Below are 16,583 nucleotides of genomic sequence, written 5' to 3' on the forward strand. Positions count from 1 at the left end.
CAACAAAGTAATGTCTCTGCTTTTGAATATACTATCTAGGTTGGTCATAACTTTTCTTCCAAGGAGTAAGCATCTTTTAATTTCATGGCTGCAATCACCATGTGCAGTGATTTTGGAGCCCCAAAAAATAAAAGTCTGACACTGTTTCCACTGTTTCCCCATCTATTTGCCATGAAGTGATGGGACCGGATGCCATGATCTTCGTTTTCTGAATGTTGAGCTTTAAGCCAACTTTTTTGCTCTCCTCTTTCACTTTCATCAAGAGGCTTTTTAGTTCCTCTTCTTTTTCTGCCAAAAGGGGGGTGTCATCTGCATATCTGAGGTTATTGATATTTCTCCCAGCAATCTTGATTCCAGCTTGTGCTTCTTCCAGTCCAGCATTTCTCATGATGTACTCTGCATATAAGTTAAATAAGCAGGGGGACAATATACAGCCTCGACGTACTCCTTTTCCTATTTGGAACCAGTCTGTTCCACGTCCAGTTCTAACTGTTGCTTCCTGACTTGCATACAGATTTCTCAAGAGGCAGGTTAGGTGGTCTGGTATTCCCATCTCTTTCAGAATTTTCCACAGTTAATTGTGATCCACACAGTCAAAGGCTTTGGCATAGTCAAGAAAGCAGAAATAGATGTTTTTCTGGAACTCTCTTGCTTTTTTGATGGTCCAGCGGATGTTGGCAATTTGATCTCTGGTTCCTCTGCCTTTTCTAAATCCAGGTTGAACGTCAGGGAGTTCACGGTTCATGTATTGCTGAAGCCTGGCTTGGAGAATTTTGAGCATTACTTTACTAGCATGTGAGATGAGTGCAATTGTGTGGTAGTTTGAACATTCTTTGGCATTGCCTTTCTTTGGAATTGGAATGAAAACTGACCTTTTCCAGTCCTGTGGCCACTGCTGAGTTTTCCAAATTTGCTGGCATATTGAGTGCAGCACTTTTACAGCATCATGTTCCAGGATTTGAAATAGCTCAACTAGAATTCCATCACCTCCACTAGCTTTGTTCGTAGTGACGCTTTGTAAGGCCCACTTGACTTCACATTCCAGGATGTCTGGCTCTAGATGAGTGATCACACCATCGTGATTATCCGGGTCACGAAGATCTTTTTTGTACAGTTCTTCCGTGTATTCTTGCCACCTCTTCTTAATATCTTCTGCTTCTGTTAGGTCCCGACCATTTCTGTCCTTTATCGAGCCCATCTTTGCATGAAATGTTCCCTTGGTATCTCTAATTTTCTTGAAGAGATCTCTAGTCTTTCCCATTCTGTTGTTTTCCTCTATTTCTTTGCACTGATCTCTTCTTGCTATTCTTTGGAACTCTGCATTCAGATGCTTATATCTTTCCTTTTCACCTCTCTTCTTTTCACAGCTATTTGTAAGGCCTCCCCAGACAGCCATTTTGCTTTTTTGCATTTCTTTTCCATGGGGATGGTCTTGATCCCTGTCTCCTGTACAATGTCATGAACCTCCGTCCACAGTTCATCAGGCACTCTATCTATCAGATCTAGGCCCTTAAATCTATTTCTCACTTCCACTGTATAATCATAAGGGATTTGATTTAGGTCATATCTGAATGGTCTAGCGGTTTTCCCTACTTTCTTCAATTTAAGTCTGAATTTGGTAATAAGGAGTTCATGATCTGAGCCACAGTCAGCTCCTGGTCTTGTTTTTGTTGACTCTATAGAGCTTCTCCATCTTTGGCTGCATAGAAGATAATCAATCTGATTTCGGTGTTGACCATCTGTTGATGTCCATGTGTAGAGTCTTCTCTTGTGTTATTCAGTGTATGTATATATAATGTAGGCTTCCCATTTGGCTCAGCAGTAAAGAATTCGTCTGCCAATGCAGGAGACCTGGGCTCGATCCCTGGATCAGAAAGATCCCCTAGAGAAGGACATGGCAACCCACACCACTATTCTTGCCTGGGAAATCCCATGGACAGAGGAGCCTGGCAGGTTACAGTCCATGTGGACACAAAAGAGTCAGACACAACTGAGAAACTAAACAACAATTGCGATATATGTATATATATATATACATATTACATCAACACACATAGATACAAGCCTACACATATTCTTTTTTACTTCATCAAAATCATATTTCATAAGAAGTTTAGAAATATTACTACTCTGTGATTATTTAGAACTCAAAATAGTTTTCAAGCCAGGCTTTAGTTTTTATCAGTTTCCCTGGAGGCTCAGCTGCTGAAGAATCCACCCACAATGCGGGAGACCTGGGTTCGATCCCTGGGTTGGGAAGATCCCCTGGAGAAGGAAACGGCTATCTTCTGGTACTGGAGAATTTAGAAAGTTTAAATGAATAAGTAATCACTGAGAATCTCAGACCTGAGCAGGGCAAAACAATAGGCAAAACTGATGCTCTTCCTGAAGATAAACAACTCATACTCATATGGTCTATTGAGTAGTTGCTTTTTACATTCATTCAAATAATACCTATTATTAAGTACCTGCCATAGGCCAGGACTATGTTTGGCTCTAGCAATACCGTAGTAAACAGAAGACATGTTGCCCTCAGGGATTTTATTATATATCATCATCAGATTTGCTGAATATTTTCTTATTCATTAAACTATTTTTTCATTATAAAATTAATATAATGTTACTATTACTATTTGTTTTTACCTTATCACAATGGCAAATTCTATTCAGTATAAATGTACATAATTACAGAATAATGCAAACTAAAATGTGTCTTAATAGGCACTTACTCTACATAGTAGATACCATAGACAGGGTCTTCAATCTTTTCCCAACCAGCAGGCAGTTCTGAAAAATAAAAGGACATTCAGAGCAAGAAGAAGATATTCCTGAAGAGCCTAGAGATTTTCAACAACCGATTTAGGCCAAAAAAATTAAAAAAAGAAGAAAAAAAAAAGAGTCATAAAAATATTGTCTAAAGTCCAATTAAAGTCCAAATAAAAATACTGTCTAAAGTCCAATTAAAAAGTGAGCATTATTTTATCAGTGTTTTTCTACACAAAGAGCAATTCTTTACTGATATTTTATATAAGCAAATGAAACTTAATATAATGCAGTCTTAGGTGCCTTCATTCTAAATCAACTATTAAATTAGATTTTAATGAAAATATATTTAAATTTTGCCTTGAATGCCTGGTCCCCATCCTAAATATCTGCAGTGGTCTCCTTCTATTGCTAGACTGCCTTACCACACAAGCAAAAATGGATGAAAATAAACGTTCTTTTTCATTTTCAATGTAAGTCCCATTTTTGCTCTGCCTAAAATACTTAAAATTTGCATCTAATTTTCTCCTTCTTCCTAAAAAAAATGCTACCAAGTAAATAAAAATGCCCACCTGGAGTTGAGTTCTTGAGTTGTACACACCTATCACTCAACTGGCTACATCTGGACAGGCCCAAATCTTCACCAGGCTGTGCCTATGAAAGCAGAAACATCGGTCCTGCTCTCCAAAAACTCTCCACATACCTGGGTATACTTCATTCCTTTAAATGGTGGTGGTAAAACGGCATTGGGGAATATACATGCCTTTCAGAAAACTCATCTGTGCTCTACTGAACTTCACTTCATAAAGTTTCATATCAAAAGTTGCAACTTCGTTAACGAGGTAACAGAGGGTTCTGTCATAACAAGTGCTTATTTCCAAAACTCCACTGCACCAGATAACTCGGTGAAAGAGCAACTACGTCGTATTTTGTGTCACTAAACAATTCTTCAGGCAGAGCTGCAATTCTAACTTAATTTCAAAGCCACTCTGCTCTGTCTGTAGTTAAGGCAAGGTGGTATAACACTGTACTCCAAAGTGAACCTTTATTCCTAGAAGGACACGTTAAGACTGACTTGAACTGAACATTACACTTGATTGAAAAGCAAGACTTTAAAAAAAAAAAAAAAAATCAATGATTTTGTGGTCACCATTTGAAAATCATGACCATTTCATCAGGGCTTAGGTTTTCCATAAGACACACAGTTCTACACTAAAATGGAGTCATGTGCACGCACATACACGCACGCGCAGACACACAGATACACACACACACAGACTAATTACTCAAAGTTTACATTTTGCTCAGATTTGGCTGCACATCAAGAGACATTAATTTTATGGGTTTTACTCCACATGTTGTTTGTTTGCAAACAGAGACATGTTTTCCCCTCCCCCCTTCTTCATGGGCGTGGGGAACACTTAGCAGGTTTTAAAGAAGTCTTTGAATACTGGGAGACATAGCTACTAAAATGCAAGGCAGGTCCAATGTGCAGATGTTGACACAACTTGGCTTTTTTATACGCAATGTCTTGTGAACTGATGCAAATCAAATGCCTGGGAAGTGGTTTCCCCTTACAATGCTTGAAATTACCATTTAAATGAAAACGAACCAGGAAAAATATTTCCAAAGAGCTGGGAAATCTGAAGATTAGAAAAATGCAAATTGGTGCCCAGGCATATGTTTGTGCTGGCACAGGGCAGAAGAGTGAGTGGGTATTAGGGGACTGCACCTTGTTTAATGAATCAAACTTCTTTTCAAATTCGGCGACCTTAATGTATGACCTAGGGACCTCCCTGACAGTCCAGTGGTTAAGACTTTGTCTTCTAGTGCTGAGGGTCCAAGTTCTATCCCTGGTGGTTGGGGAGCTAAGATCCCACAAGCCTCTCAGCCAAAAAAACAAAACATAAAAAAGAGAAGCAATATTGTAACAAATTCAATACAGACTCTTTTTTAAAAAATGGTCTACATTTGAAAGAAAAAAAAAAACAACTTAGATATATATGGCCTGATCATCTTTGGCTAACATAGGGAAAAAATTAAGAATTCGATTCATTCCATTACTGGTCAAACATTTGTTGAGTGCCTATTCAAACATTTGTTGAGTGCCTGAGGGTGTGCTAGACACCAAGGACACAAAGATAATTACAACGGCACACCGTTGGGGCAGACAATTCAAATATGGCAGAGTGAGTGCTCTAATGGAGGTCCAAGGGGGCTTCAAGAAAAGAAGCCACCTTTGACTTAGCCATGTCACCTACTCGACAACTTACATACTAGGGCTGAGAAACAACGTTGGTCAACTGGTATTTCTGGACATTTGCTCTTCTGGGACAGATCAACAAACTCCAGAAATGGTCCAGTTTTTCAAGATAAAGCTCATTTAACATTGAAAATATAGACCTCTCACTTCCAATGTGGTGATTAACTTAATAACAGGCATTCATTTCTGAAAGCTTAAAATAGAAATTGGTCATCGATTTAAAAACAGAGGGTGTTTGTCTTGCAGTGTGCCATTTGGTTCTAAAAAGTTGAAAATGGGAGAAAACATTGAAGCCTAGAAAATGATGACATTAAAATTTTTTTCTTACTCTAAAGATACGTAAGAGAACCACGCCCTCATGTCTAACAACTGTCAGACCTCAGACCAGTCTGGACAAGACGTCACTGAGATGGAAGGTGGTGAAGACCCTTTTGGGGTTGTCCAGATCTAAGGTATGAACCTTAGCCATACTCTTTTCTATCTGCTTCGTGTTCAGCTACTCACTAATATCTTGAAACCACACCTTTCCCCTAGATTTACCTCAAAGGTCATATGTAGATTAAATAAGGTTTGAAAACCTTTTACATAGCACCTGGCACCTAAGCTTAGCTAATGGCAATTGTAAGAAAGCCCAAAAGGAGCAGGACAGATCCACATAGCCTGTTAGCTTGCTGTTCCTACCACTAAAAAATTCACGCTGTACTAATCATCACCATGGAAGCGAATATGGAGCAGACAAATGTTCCCAGAGTTCTGTCAACACACAGATTAAAAGTCATGTTCACAAACAGATAAATTTCTAAACTGTGATTCAGTGTTGGCTGGGAGGGGACCTCATTTCTCTGTCTCTGCCTTCTAATTGGCTGCAGCACATGAATACTCTGTAATTCAAAAAGCTTCTTCAATTGCTTTTTGATTCTGGGGAGTTTACTGCAGAAGATGTGATAAATTCTACAAACCCAAGTACATAATGGCGCTACCGATTCAGCACGAACAACAGGGCTCAGAAATGATAACTCTGTAAGCAAATGATCTGGGTCCAACACCCAAGCCCACCACCCCTACTTCTCAGAGGCAGATTATAGAGAGGGTGTCCTCGTCACATCTAGAACCATATTTTTCAATGAAAACCGTGACAGTTGCTATTGTCTGAAATTAGGATCCTCTTATTAAGAAAATGGGCAGTGAGCTTGTCAAAAGAACCTGAAATGAATGCAAGGAAAAAGTGTGTGTGTGTATATATACCACTCTTTATACAGAGGACACATACAGACAAAAACCAGGGAGTCCTATCTCTACCCACAAGGACACATTTGGGCCAACTCTGTAGTATACATGACGCTCTCCTGTCCCATATTAAACACAAAAAGTATCACAAAGAAGAACCAAAATGTCCAACAAGGAAGAACTGGTTAATAAATCAGAAAATTGGCAAAAACAACATGTGATCACAGGGACAAATATATATTAAGATACAATATCATTAAGTCTTCTCTTAAGCCCCCATGGGAGCTCATCTTTACAGGTTAGGAACAGGAAGCTAAGAGAAGGTGAATGACTTCCCTAAGGTCACAAGAGTCAGTAAGTGAGAGAGCCCAGAAATGAAGCCAGGCAATGTGCCTTGACCCCAGAAACAGCTTTTGTTTTACCAAACCATCTCCCAGAACCGCGGCTTTGAACATGGAAAGGGATACTATGCAGCCAGTAAAACTTACTTTGCAGAGTTTAACAGCACAGGAATGTTTCCACAACGTTACAGGTACACCAAAAAAGAGGACAATTGATTTTTCCCTAAAACTTTCAACATTCAAGCTTCCATAGAAGCAAATAGGCTGTGCCCCTGTGCACAGTGGAATTATCTCACATGGTGTTGGGCACTCACACACATTCGTCAGGTGGCCAGGGGCTACAGTCCATGGAGTTGCAAAGAGTCAGACACGACTGAGCACAAACACAGAGCAGTTTAAATGGGTTCCACAAAGGACTGAGGCACTCATTTTTCATCTAGAAAACCTAGTTCTGTCTTTTTCAACAATCATTAATATCACTAGATTAATATATTTTTTAATTTACAAAATGAGTTTCAAATTGTTCTATTACACAGGATGAATCTCAAATCATTCCTAACACAATGACAACTTACTGTACGTCTTTAAAAATATATCTTTCAACAGTTATTGACCACTGTTGACATATCCACCAATAACAACAGGACATGTTCCAAACATTAACAAAAATAGAGCAAGATTCTATTATATCCTGAGCCAACCATCATAAATCATCTTTATTTAGATAATAAAAAATGAAACTGAACAAAACCCAATAATCTGTATTAAATATTTATATTATCAGTTTTTAAGGCAAACTTAAAAATGCTAGTCTGACTGAATAATCTCAGGACAGTTCTAGTCATATTAATGTTACATAATCTTGTTTTAAAAATATATTATTGTCAATTTTCAATCAGCCAAGGCTTTCAAGTGCAATTTAGCCAAAACTTGTGCTTTCCCATCTACCATTTCATACATGCATCAGATGGAAAGCAAACTAAGTTTAATACTGTTCAAAGATGAACATTAAACATTTAACTTACCAGGGATCATAATTCATTATGTTCCAACAGCAAAGATAAAAGACTTTGGCATTGTCAGCTAATGTAAATTATTCCCAAACTGCAAGAACTCAGAGTAGTCAAGACTTGATTTCTACTGACATACACATTCAAAGGAAAATAACACAGAAACCGGCATCTGGTTTTCAAGCCATTCACTAGAATTACAAACTCAACAAGTAGGCTGTGACTAACAATATAATACTAGGACTTAGCAACCATTCAGTTTATCAGTGGAATTGCTGTACTGCTGTTACTCTCCCTAAGATCTTTCAATTAGTCTGGTAGATTTTTGTTTGTTTTGCTTTTCTATATTCCCCATGGAGAAAACCACTCATACCAAATAAAGAATTGAGACTGAGATAGACTATAAGAGAGTTCAGGGGACATGGCAACCATCTATCCCTCAGTTTTTTCTTAATCCTTAATTTACGAGAGTACTGATCTGCTAAGTCTCATTCTAGCCCCAATTCCCTCAGATATTTTCTTTGTAGACAGAATTTATTACAACTCTGTATGATGTCTGCAGTCAGTCACATGGGTTGTATATGACTGACCTTTTGTGGCTAAGCCGGAACGAAAATCGTAATTGAAGAAGTGCAAACTAAAGAAACAGAGGGATTAAGCAAGTCACTGGAAACCAAAGCACCCAGAGAAAGTCATGCAGGCTGGGAGAGTTTACCTAGTTCACTGTCCAGCTCCTCCGTATGGATCCCTTCTTCTCCAAAGGAATAGCAGGAATGAGACAGAAAAGAGAGAAAGAAAAATTCAGACACCAGCACCAGGGAAAGAAATGCCCTTCAAGAAAAACAGCAAACACATCACTTTATTTTGTCCTTACCTGCATTGTGGCTATTTCATTGGCTTGGCTACTCAACTCGAGACCTCAGTGTAAATCACAAAATGGGAAGAGCTGATATTGGCAACATAATTACATGGCTCATTTCCTTGCATGTCAAAATAAGGTTTGATTGGTTGTAAAAGATGACAAACACCTTTGCGGTTTTTGGTGTTCTTACGTGGAAAGTCACTTATTACAGACCTTATTTCAAGCAAACAAAGCTGCTAGACCTTTCAATATCAGTCCTTTTAATCCTTCTATGATCCTCTAATCTGCAAGGCAATTATACTCACAATTAAAAATTTACTTAACCTATAAGTAATACTGCTGCCTGAAAAACAGAAGGTGAGGTCAAACTGAGAACAAAGATTCTAAGATAAGCTATACTTTGTCTTTCAAAAGGAGTTAGAAAAATGAACTATCTCAAGATGATGTACATTGGGGGCGGGGGTGGGGGGCACAAGGTGAGGCTTGAAGGCTGCCCTGAAAGGACAATTGGGAAGCAGAGTTTACTTTGCATAAGATTTCTAAGTCGAGCAGCTCAGAAATATTAGAATAAAAATGTTCTCTGTAATTTCAGTAAGCAAACCAAGTCAAGATCCTTTCACTCCTGACCACCTCTTGCTGTCAGTAAAACATTTTGTGATGACTGCAAAGAGAATATAGGACACCATACAACAAGCCACTTCATACACAGCTATGGTTGTCCCCTCCACCATAAGCTAAACAAGCACAGGGAGCAAGTCCGTTCTCACTACTGCAGCGCTCAGTGCCCAGGGGAGCTCTGTATTCGTAACAGGCACCAAATATTTCTTAAATGGATGAATAAATAAACGAATCAATTACCGACTTTAGTCACCAACTGCCAACAATAAGGTAACAAGGTGGACAGTGGCACTGTTCCCTAAGAAGGGAATCTTATTTACATAAAATCTTTCATGAAAATGCCCATTAGGATATTATTTAAAATATCTTTGGGGGCACTCATTCATTCCCTTAAAGTTCTTTAATGAGATTTACTATGTGCACGTCCCTGAGCCGTCATCTGAACGTTATGTAAAATTTAATGAAAAGACTTGAGTGAAAAATGGCTAGAATTCAAGCTTGGCTGGAGTGGGGTTCTTGATTATTGTGTTCAATGATACAACTGACATTCCCAGAATGCACCTGACATGCAAAAAGCATTCAACAATTACTTGTGGAATGTAAGAGCATTCTAAGAAGGGGGAACTGCACATCTAACTATCACAGAGCGGGAACTCAATGAGGACTGGGGGTGATGGACAGAAGGTGCGATGCAACTAGTCAGACAAGCTCAGAGGCTGAATCACAGAGAACTTGGAAAGACAAGCTCTGAACCTGGCCTTCACTGAACAAACCAGAGGGCTACAACATTAAACAGGGCTTGAGGCAGTGGTGATAACGTAAACACATTTTCACAGGCTGCTCTGAATACAGTGCAAGGAGGAGAGTGGGCAAGAGTGTGGGTGGCAGATCAGCATGACCTTGACTAGGATGGTATACACGGTAAAGAAAATGGAGAATGAATTCCAGAGACGGCTGGGAGGCAAGGTGAACTCAGCTGGTAGTACTGACACGGAAAACTTTTAGAAGACCAGATTTGGGTTGATGGGAATCATTAGTTCGGTTTTAATCAAAATGAATCTGAATTCTCTTTAGGACAAAAAGCATTATTAAATAATACTGGCCCGGAGTTCACAAGCAAGGGAGAAATCTAAAGAACTACTAAAACACAGAAATCACAACAAGGGTTATACACTGACTATCAAAATCCCAAATTAGTTTCTGCTTTTTTGAGACAGGAAAAAGAAAACAGAACATTCTCTACAATAATGTTATTCTGTTACATTCAACATGCATATGACCTACAGAGAGCAGAAAGAAACACAGTGTTGTAAAAGAACAATGTGATTCTTCTCTGTGACCTGATATAAACAGCACAAGACAGTTTTGGGGTAATTGGCAGGAGAAAAGGCAGATATGGGAATGGATACTTGCCACTGTGGTAGAATCTGCTTGTATATGCTTAAACCATTTGTGGGTTTACAGGCACACGGACATACATATAGTTTCTACCAGAAAAAGAACATATGAATTCTAATGGTGAAGCGACAATCACCAAGTGAACTGCATTGGATATGAATGCATACTTGTTTCAAAGGGAATAATGTTCACACCCGTGACATGAACTCTAAGAATTAAAAATTATTAGAATGGCTAAAAAGAAAATTCAGTAATTGTATCAACACTTTCACTCCATTTTTCTCAGTAAAAGCTACTGCAGTCTTCTATTATCTATCAAATTATACTAACAGGCATTTTCATACATTTCCAGTATAATTATAATGGATAGTGAAACTGAAGATCTGATGGTAATAAGAGGGCCTGAAACAGCTTCAGAATCTCAGACAGCAAATGAAGATTACATTCTGTTCCAAGAAGTTTTATGGTTGGATGTATTTTATGTTCTTATCTTTGAAAACTGGTCACTTCTGTATCACATGTTAAAGAGAATATGTGAATGATCATGATAGCCCATTATCCTTAAGCATGCAAAATAATGCATTTGCCCATGCCTGTTCCTTTTCTTCTTTACGACTAAGGAATCAAAATAAAATGAGTCTCTCAGTTATGCCTCCTCAGTCAGAAGGATTTGTATTTCCACTTGAAGTTACTCAGATAAACATGAACACACAATTCTATGTTCATTGCATGCAATCTTAAAATCCACATATATCCTGTAGTTTAAAGCTTTCACAGGATCATAGTTTACAGGCTTATATTTTCAGACAAACATCAAGTTTATACAGACAATAATTCTGCCCCATAGAATAAATTAATAAAGTTTCACTAACTTACAGTAAAATGTATATTCAATAATTATACTACTAATTCAAATGCCAGGAATGAATAATGAGTAGTAAAGCAAGCTATTATCCTTTTAATTTGTCCATGTCAAAAAGCAATTTCTGTAAAACTTAGGACAAATCAAAAGGGAACACTTGTTCAACCTTAATTTCTTCTTCACTTTTACAAAAGTAACTAGAAATTCCAAAGCCTTGAATTAGACTTTACTGACAGCTGAACCTTTTTTCTTTAAAAAGGGTAACACCTCAGCCTGTTTTGTGGATGAATGTACTTTCTCATATTTAGGATTCACTCTAAGTCACAGAGAGATTCCCAAACATAATAAGATCTGCTATCTTAATGCTAAACCTGGAGAAATACTCAAATTATGAAGCATGAACACTTCAAGAAAAGTTTATAATATTTTTTTCTCTAATGCTGTCACAATATATGATTATGGTTCAGCAGGTAAGTGACCAAAGCATTTTTGGTTTCTAAATTCGCAGAGACCTTCTAGAGTTTTCTCCAAGTTCCTGAAGGGCTTAGGTTGCATCCACATCTGAATCCTTCCTGACTGGGCTGCAGTTCTGTTTCTAATAGAGGGCTGCATATGTCTTTACGTTTAAACAAACTGTTCTTCTAAAACAATTTTACAGATTTCTCTCCTGCTTTTGGAAACCATAATGCACTTAATAGAAACTGGATTAGCTTTCAAAAACTCTTTGTTAGAAATCTGGCTGACCTTGCTACAACTCTTTAAACTTCGCATGTGGGACTTTCCTGGCAGTTAAGATTCTGCATTTCCACTGCAAGGGGCACAGGTTCAATCTGGTTGGTGAACTAAGATCCCACATGCCACACGGTACACCGAAAGAAGGAAAAATAAAATAAAATTTGCATGTGTGAACAAGCCCACTTAAACCCAGACTTTCTTAGCCCCTTACCATCATCTTCACACTCCTCCAGAGGCTTCTGCTGCTTGTTCAGGCACCGAGGGTCTAACCAAGATGTTGTTTTTGTGTTGTGGCTGAAATTCAGAAACAAGAGATACGTTTGAAAGGGTGGTGGTGGGGGGCTGGAATGTAAAAGCTCAATGACAAAAGATTTAAACAGTCTTGAATATTTACTCTTCACTAAAGCAAAGATACTGTCTAACAGTCAACTGAGGGCAAAAGAGAGCCCTGGAATAAGGACAAGCTTGCAGAAGCTGGACATGAAATTCTACTTCCTTCAGGAGGGTCGAGCCCAACCGGAGATGAAGTGTTTCAATAGACACTGTTGCCCTTCGATCAGGAGAGAAACGATAGGCAAAATGACTGGGCTGATTGACCTGAAGCAGATCTGGGACAAAATTCTGCTTGAGCAACCAGTCCATTCTATGCAAACTAAATAAGAGGATCAAAGAGCTACAAGTCCAACAGTTCAAGCTGAAAACCAAAAATGAAACACAGAAAAAAAATTTTTTCCCACAAGTGTAGGTAGTGAAGTCTTAAGTTTAAGTCGTATTAATAAATATGTTGAAAAAATCGTCACAGTTTTTAGTTCTAGATTCAAATCTTATTAATAGATGGGAAAAACTTAAGGCTTAAGGGAAAAACAGAATATGCAAAAGCCTACAAACATTGTCTAAAATGTGTTCAAATAAAATAAAACAAATGAGAGGTAATACAGTTACAAGTATCTCAACCAACAATACTTCCTTGTCTATGTAGAACTATCCTAATCTCATCTATCCTAATTTTGCCAGTCATGCATGCTTTTGCAGGCATGTTAAGAATTTGGGGGTTTTATCCTTAGAACAAGGAGAACTTTTGGAAGGTCTTAAGCACCAGTGTAGTTGGGGGGTGGAAGGTGGGGAGTGGAGAAGAAACTGGAGGGTATATTTGGGAAGAGTAAGTGGACAATATACAAGACTAGCGTTCAGAACAGTTTGGACCTGGAGATGAAGGAAGAGAAATGACTGGCCCAGAGAAACGGTATAACCCATGGCCTGACTGAGATGCCTGCAGGAAAGACTGGGCAGAAACAGAGCTCTTGTGAGATGGGGTCCAATCAGCAAAGAAAGCTGAGGGGGAAGAGACAGGGAGCTGGGGCATCATCAGGAAGTTACTATTTCTTTAACATGAAGCAGGACCTATAGAATAACCAAAAGCCCAATTAAAACTATCTTAACCTGCTTTGTCATTTACATATAAATTACTTTTATATTAAATTTACTTAATCCTTACCAAGAACCCTATGAGAGAAGTATCATTAGTATTAAAATGATGACTCTCTGTTTTGCACAGGAGAAAACTGAGGACAGAGATGTGAAGAACCCTGAAAAGGACACCCTGCTGACACACAGAATCAAATCCAAGGAGTCCCACTAGAAACCATGGCTGTGCTATTCTCACAAATAAGAGAGCAAAAATGGAGAATGATGGGGGGGATATTGGGTGGGATATTTTAAAAAAACACTGTATCTCAAGATAATTGTAGACTCACATGCAGCTGTAAGAATGAACAAAGTGAGATCCTACATTCACCTTACCAAGATACCACCAAAGGTAACGTCTTGTAGAACTATAGTACAGAGTCACAACTGGGATACTGACGGCCAAACAGTCAGTAGATGGAAGGCTTCCATTATCACAGGATCCCTCATGTCGCCCTTTGATAGCCACACTCGGTTCCCTTCCAACCCTTACCTACAAAGAAACCTACTGTTAATCCCTGGCAACTGCTAATCTGTTCTCCATTTCCATACTTTGTCATATCAAAATGTTATATAAATGAAATCATATGGGATGCAATCTTTGGGCATTTGCGTTTTTCATTCAGTATAACTCTCCTCAAGATTGTTGCATACATCAGTAATCGTTTTTATCGTCAGTGGTACTTCGTGGCATGAATGTACTACAGTTTAACCAGTGAAGGACACTTGGGTGGCTTCTAGCTTTGGGTTATTTAGAAGAAAAGTTATTATAAACAGGCTTCCCTGGTGGCTCAGCTGATCAAGAATCCACCTGCAATGTGGGAGACCTGGGTCTGATCCCTGGTTGGGAAGATCCCCTGGAGAAAGGAATGACATCCACTGGATCACAGAAAAAGCAAGTGAATTTCAGAAAAACATCTACTTCTGCTTCACTGACTATGCTAAAGCCTTTGACTGTGTGGATCACAACAAACTGCAGAAAATTCTTAAATAGATGGTGGGACTACCAGACCACCCAACCTGCCTCCGGAGAAATCTGTATGCAGGTCAAGAGCAACAATCAGAACTGGACATGGAACAATGGACTGGTTCCAAATTGGGAAAGGAGTAAGGCAAGGCTATATACTGTCACCCTGCTTATTTAACTTATCTGCAGAGAACATCATGTGAAATGCTGGGCTGGATGAAGCACAAGCTGGAATCAAGATTCCTGGGAAAAATATCAATAACCTCAGATGTGCAAATGACGCCACCCTTACGGCAGAAAGCAATGAGGAACTAAAGAGCCTCTGGTGAAGGTGAAACAGGAGAGTGAAAAAGCTGGCTTAAAGCTCTACATGCCAAAAAACAAAGATCATGGCATCTGGTCCCATCACTTCATGGCAAATAGATGCAGAAACAATGGAAACATTGAGAGACCTTATTCTCTTGGGCTCCAAAATCACAGAAGAGAGTAACTGCAGCTATGAAATTAGAAGACACTTGCTCCTTGAAAGAAAAGCTATGACTAACCTAGACAGCATATTAAAAAGCAGAGACATTACTTTACTGACAAAGGTTCATCTAGTCAAAGCTATCGTTTTTCTAGTAATCATGTATGGATTACTGGAAAATCATTACCATAAAAAAAGCTGAGCACCAAAGAATTGATGCTTTTGAACTGTGGTGTTGGAGAAGACTCTTGAACTGCAAAGAGATCAAACCAGTCAATTCTAAAGGAAATCAGTCCTGAGTATTCATTGGAAGGATGGATACTGAAGCTCCAATGCTTTGGCCACCTGATGTGAAGAACTGACTCACTGGAAAAGACCCTGTTGCTGGGAAAGACTGAAGGCAGGAGGAGAAGGGACAACAGAGGATAAGATGGTTGGACGGCATCACCGACTCGATGGACATGAGTTTGAACAAGCACCAGGAGTTGGTGATGGACAGGGTGTGTTATATGCAGTTCATGGGGTTGCAAAGAGTCAGACACAACTGAGTGACTGAACTGACTACTATAAACATTTATGCCCAAGCTTTTATGTGAATTTAAGTATTCACTTGAGCTTCCTAGATGGCTCAGTGATAAAGAATCTGCCTGTCAATGCAGGAGACACGGGTGTGATCTCTAGGTTGGAAAGATCCCCCCAAGAAGGAAATGCCAACCCACTCCAGTATTCATACCTGGAAAACCTCACAGACAGAGGAGCCTGGCAGGGTACAGTTCATGGGGTTATAAGAGTCCAACACAACTTAGTGACTAAACAACCACAACAAAGTAGTCTCTTCTCTGGACAAATGTGCAATGGCTGGGTTCTATGGTAATTGAAATGTTTAGTTTAAAAAAATGACAAACTGCTTTTTGGAATACCAGGGAATTTTACATACCCACCAGCAATGTGTTACTGATATAGCTTCTCTGTGTCTTTACCACCATTTAGTGTTTTTCAGTTCATTCTCTAATTGGATTTTTTTTTCTTTCTGTTTACTGTTGAGTTTTGAGAGTGGCTCAGATGGTAAGAGCGTCTGCCTACAATGCGGGACACCTGGGTTCGATCTCTGGGTCAGGAAGATCCCCTGGAGAAGGAAATGGCAACCCACTTGAGTACCCTTGCCTGGAAAATCCCATGGACAGAGAAGCCTAGTAGGCTACAATCCATGGGGTCACAAAGAGTCGGACACAACTGAGTGACTTCACTTTTACATATTCTAGATACCAGTCCAATTTGAGATACAAGCTTTATAAATACTTTTTCCTTGTGTATAGGTTGTCCTTTCATTTACTTACCAGTCTTTGCAAAGTGAATTTTTTTTTTCATTTTGATAAAGCTGTGTTGACCAGTTATTCCTTTTAGGATTATGCTTTTGATGTCAACTCTGAGAGCCCTTTGCCTATTACTAGGTCTCAAAGAATTTCTATTTTTCCCCCCGTAAAAATTCTATTACTTTACATTTTATACTTTATGATGGTTTGAGTTTTTTCTTTTTTTTAATAAGGCAAGAGGTTTAGTTTCAGGTTAATTTATTTGCCTTTGGCTATAGACCTGCTTAAAGTACC

General features: G+C 38.9%; 1 protein-coding gene across 16 annotated transcripts in view; it reads right to left on the reverse strand.

Annotated features, from left to right (window-relative positions):
- MAGI1 (membrane associated guanylate kinase, WW and PDZ domain containing 1) overlaps window positions 1-16,583 on the reverse strand; it is a 643,929-nt gene that overhangs the window by 88,637 nt on the left and 538,709 nt on the right. For 7 of the 16 annotated variants that reach the window (XM_040246599.1, XM_040246597.1, XM_040246593.1 and 4 more), the window contains exons 6-8: window positions 12,291-12,373; window positions 8,320-8,358; window positions 2,730-2,787 (exon numbers count right to left, since the gene is read on the reverse strand). In XM_040246599.1, the coding sequence (XP_040102533.1) occupies window positions 2,730-2,787; window positions 8,320-8,358; window positions 12,291-12,373 (180 nt within the window). The remainder of the gene's footprint in view (window positions 1-2,729; window positions 2,788-8,319; window positions 8,359-12,290; window positions 12,374-16,583) is intronic. The other 9 variants (XM_040246598.1, XM_040246594.1, XM_040246603.1 and 6 more) reach the window with 2 other exon arrangements.

The sequence above is a fragment of the Oryx dammah genome, unplaced genomic scaffold, assembly GCF_014754425.2.
Source record: "Oryx dammah isolate SB20612 unplaced genomic scaffold, SCBI_Odam_1.1 HiC_scaffold_9, whole genome shotgun sequence".
NCBI classification, from domain to species: Eukaryota; Metazoa; Chordata; class Mammalia; order Artiodactyla; family Bovidae; genus Oryx; species Oryx dammah.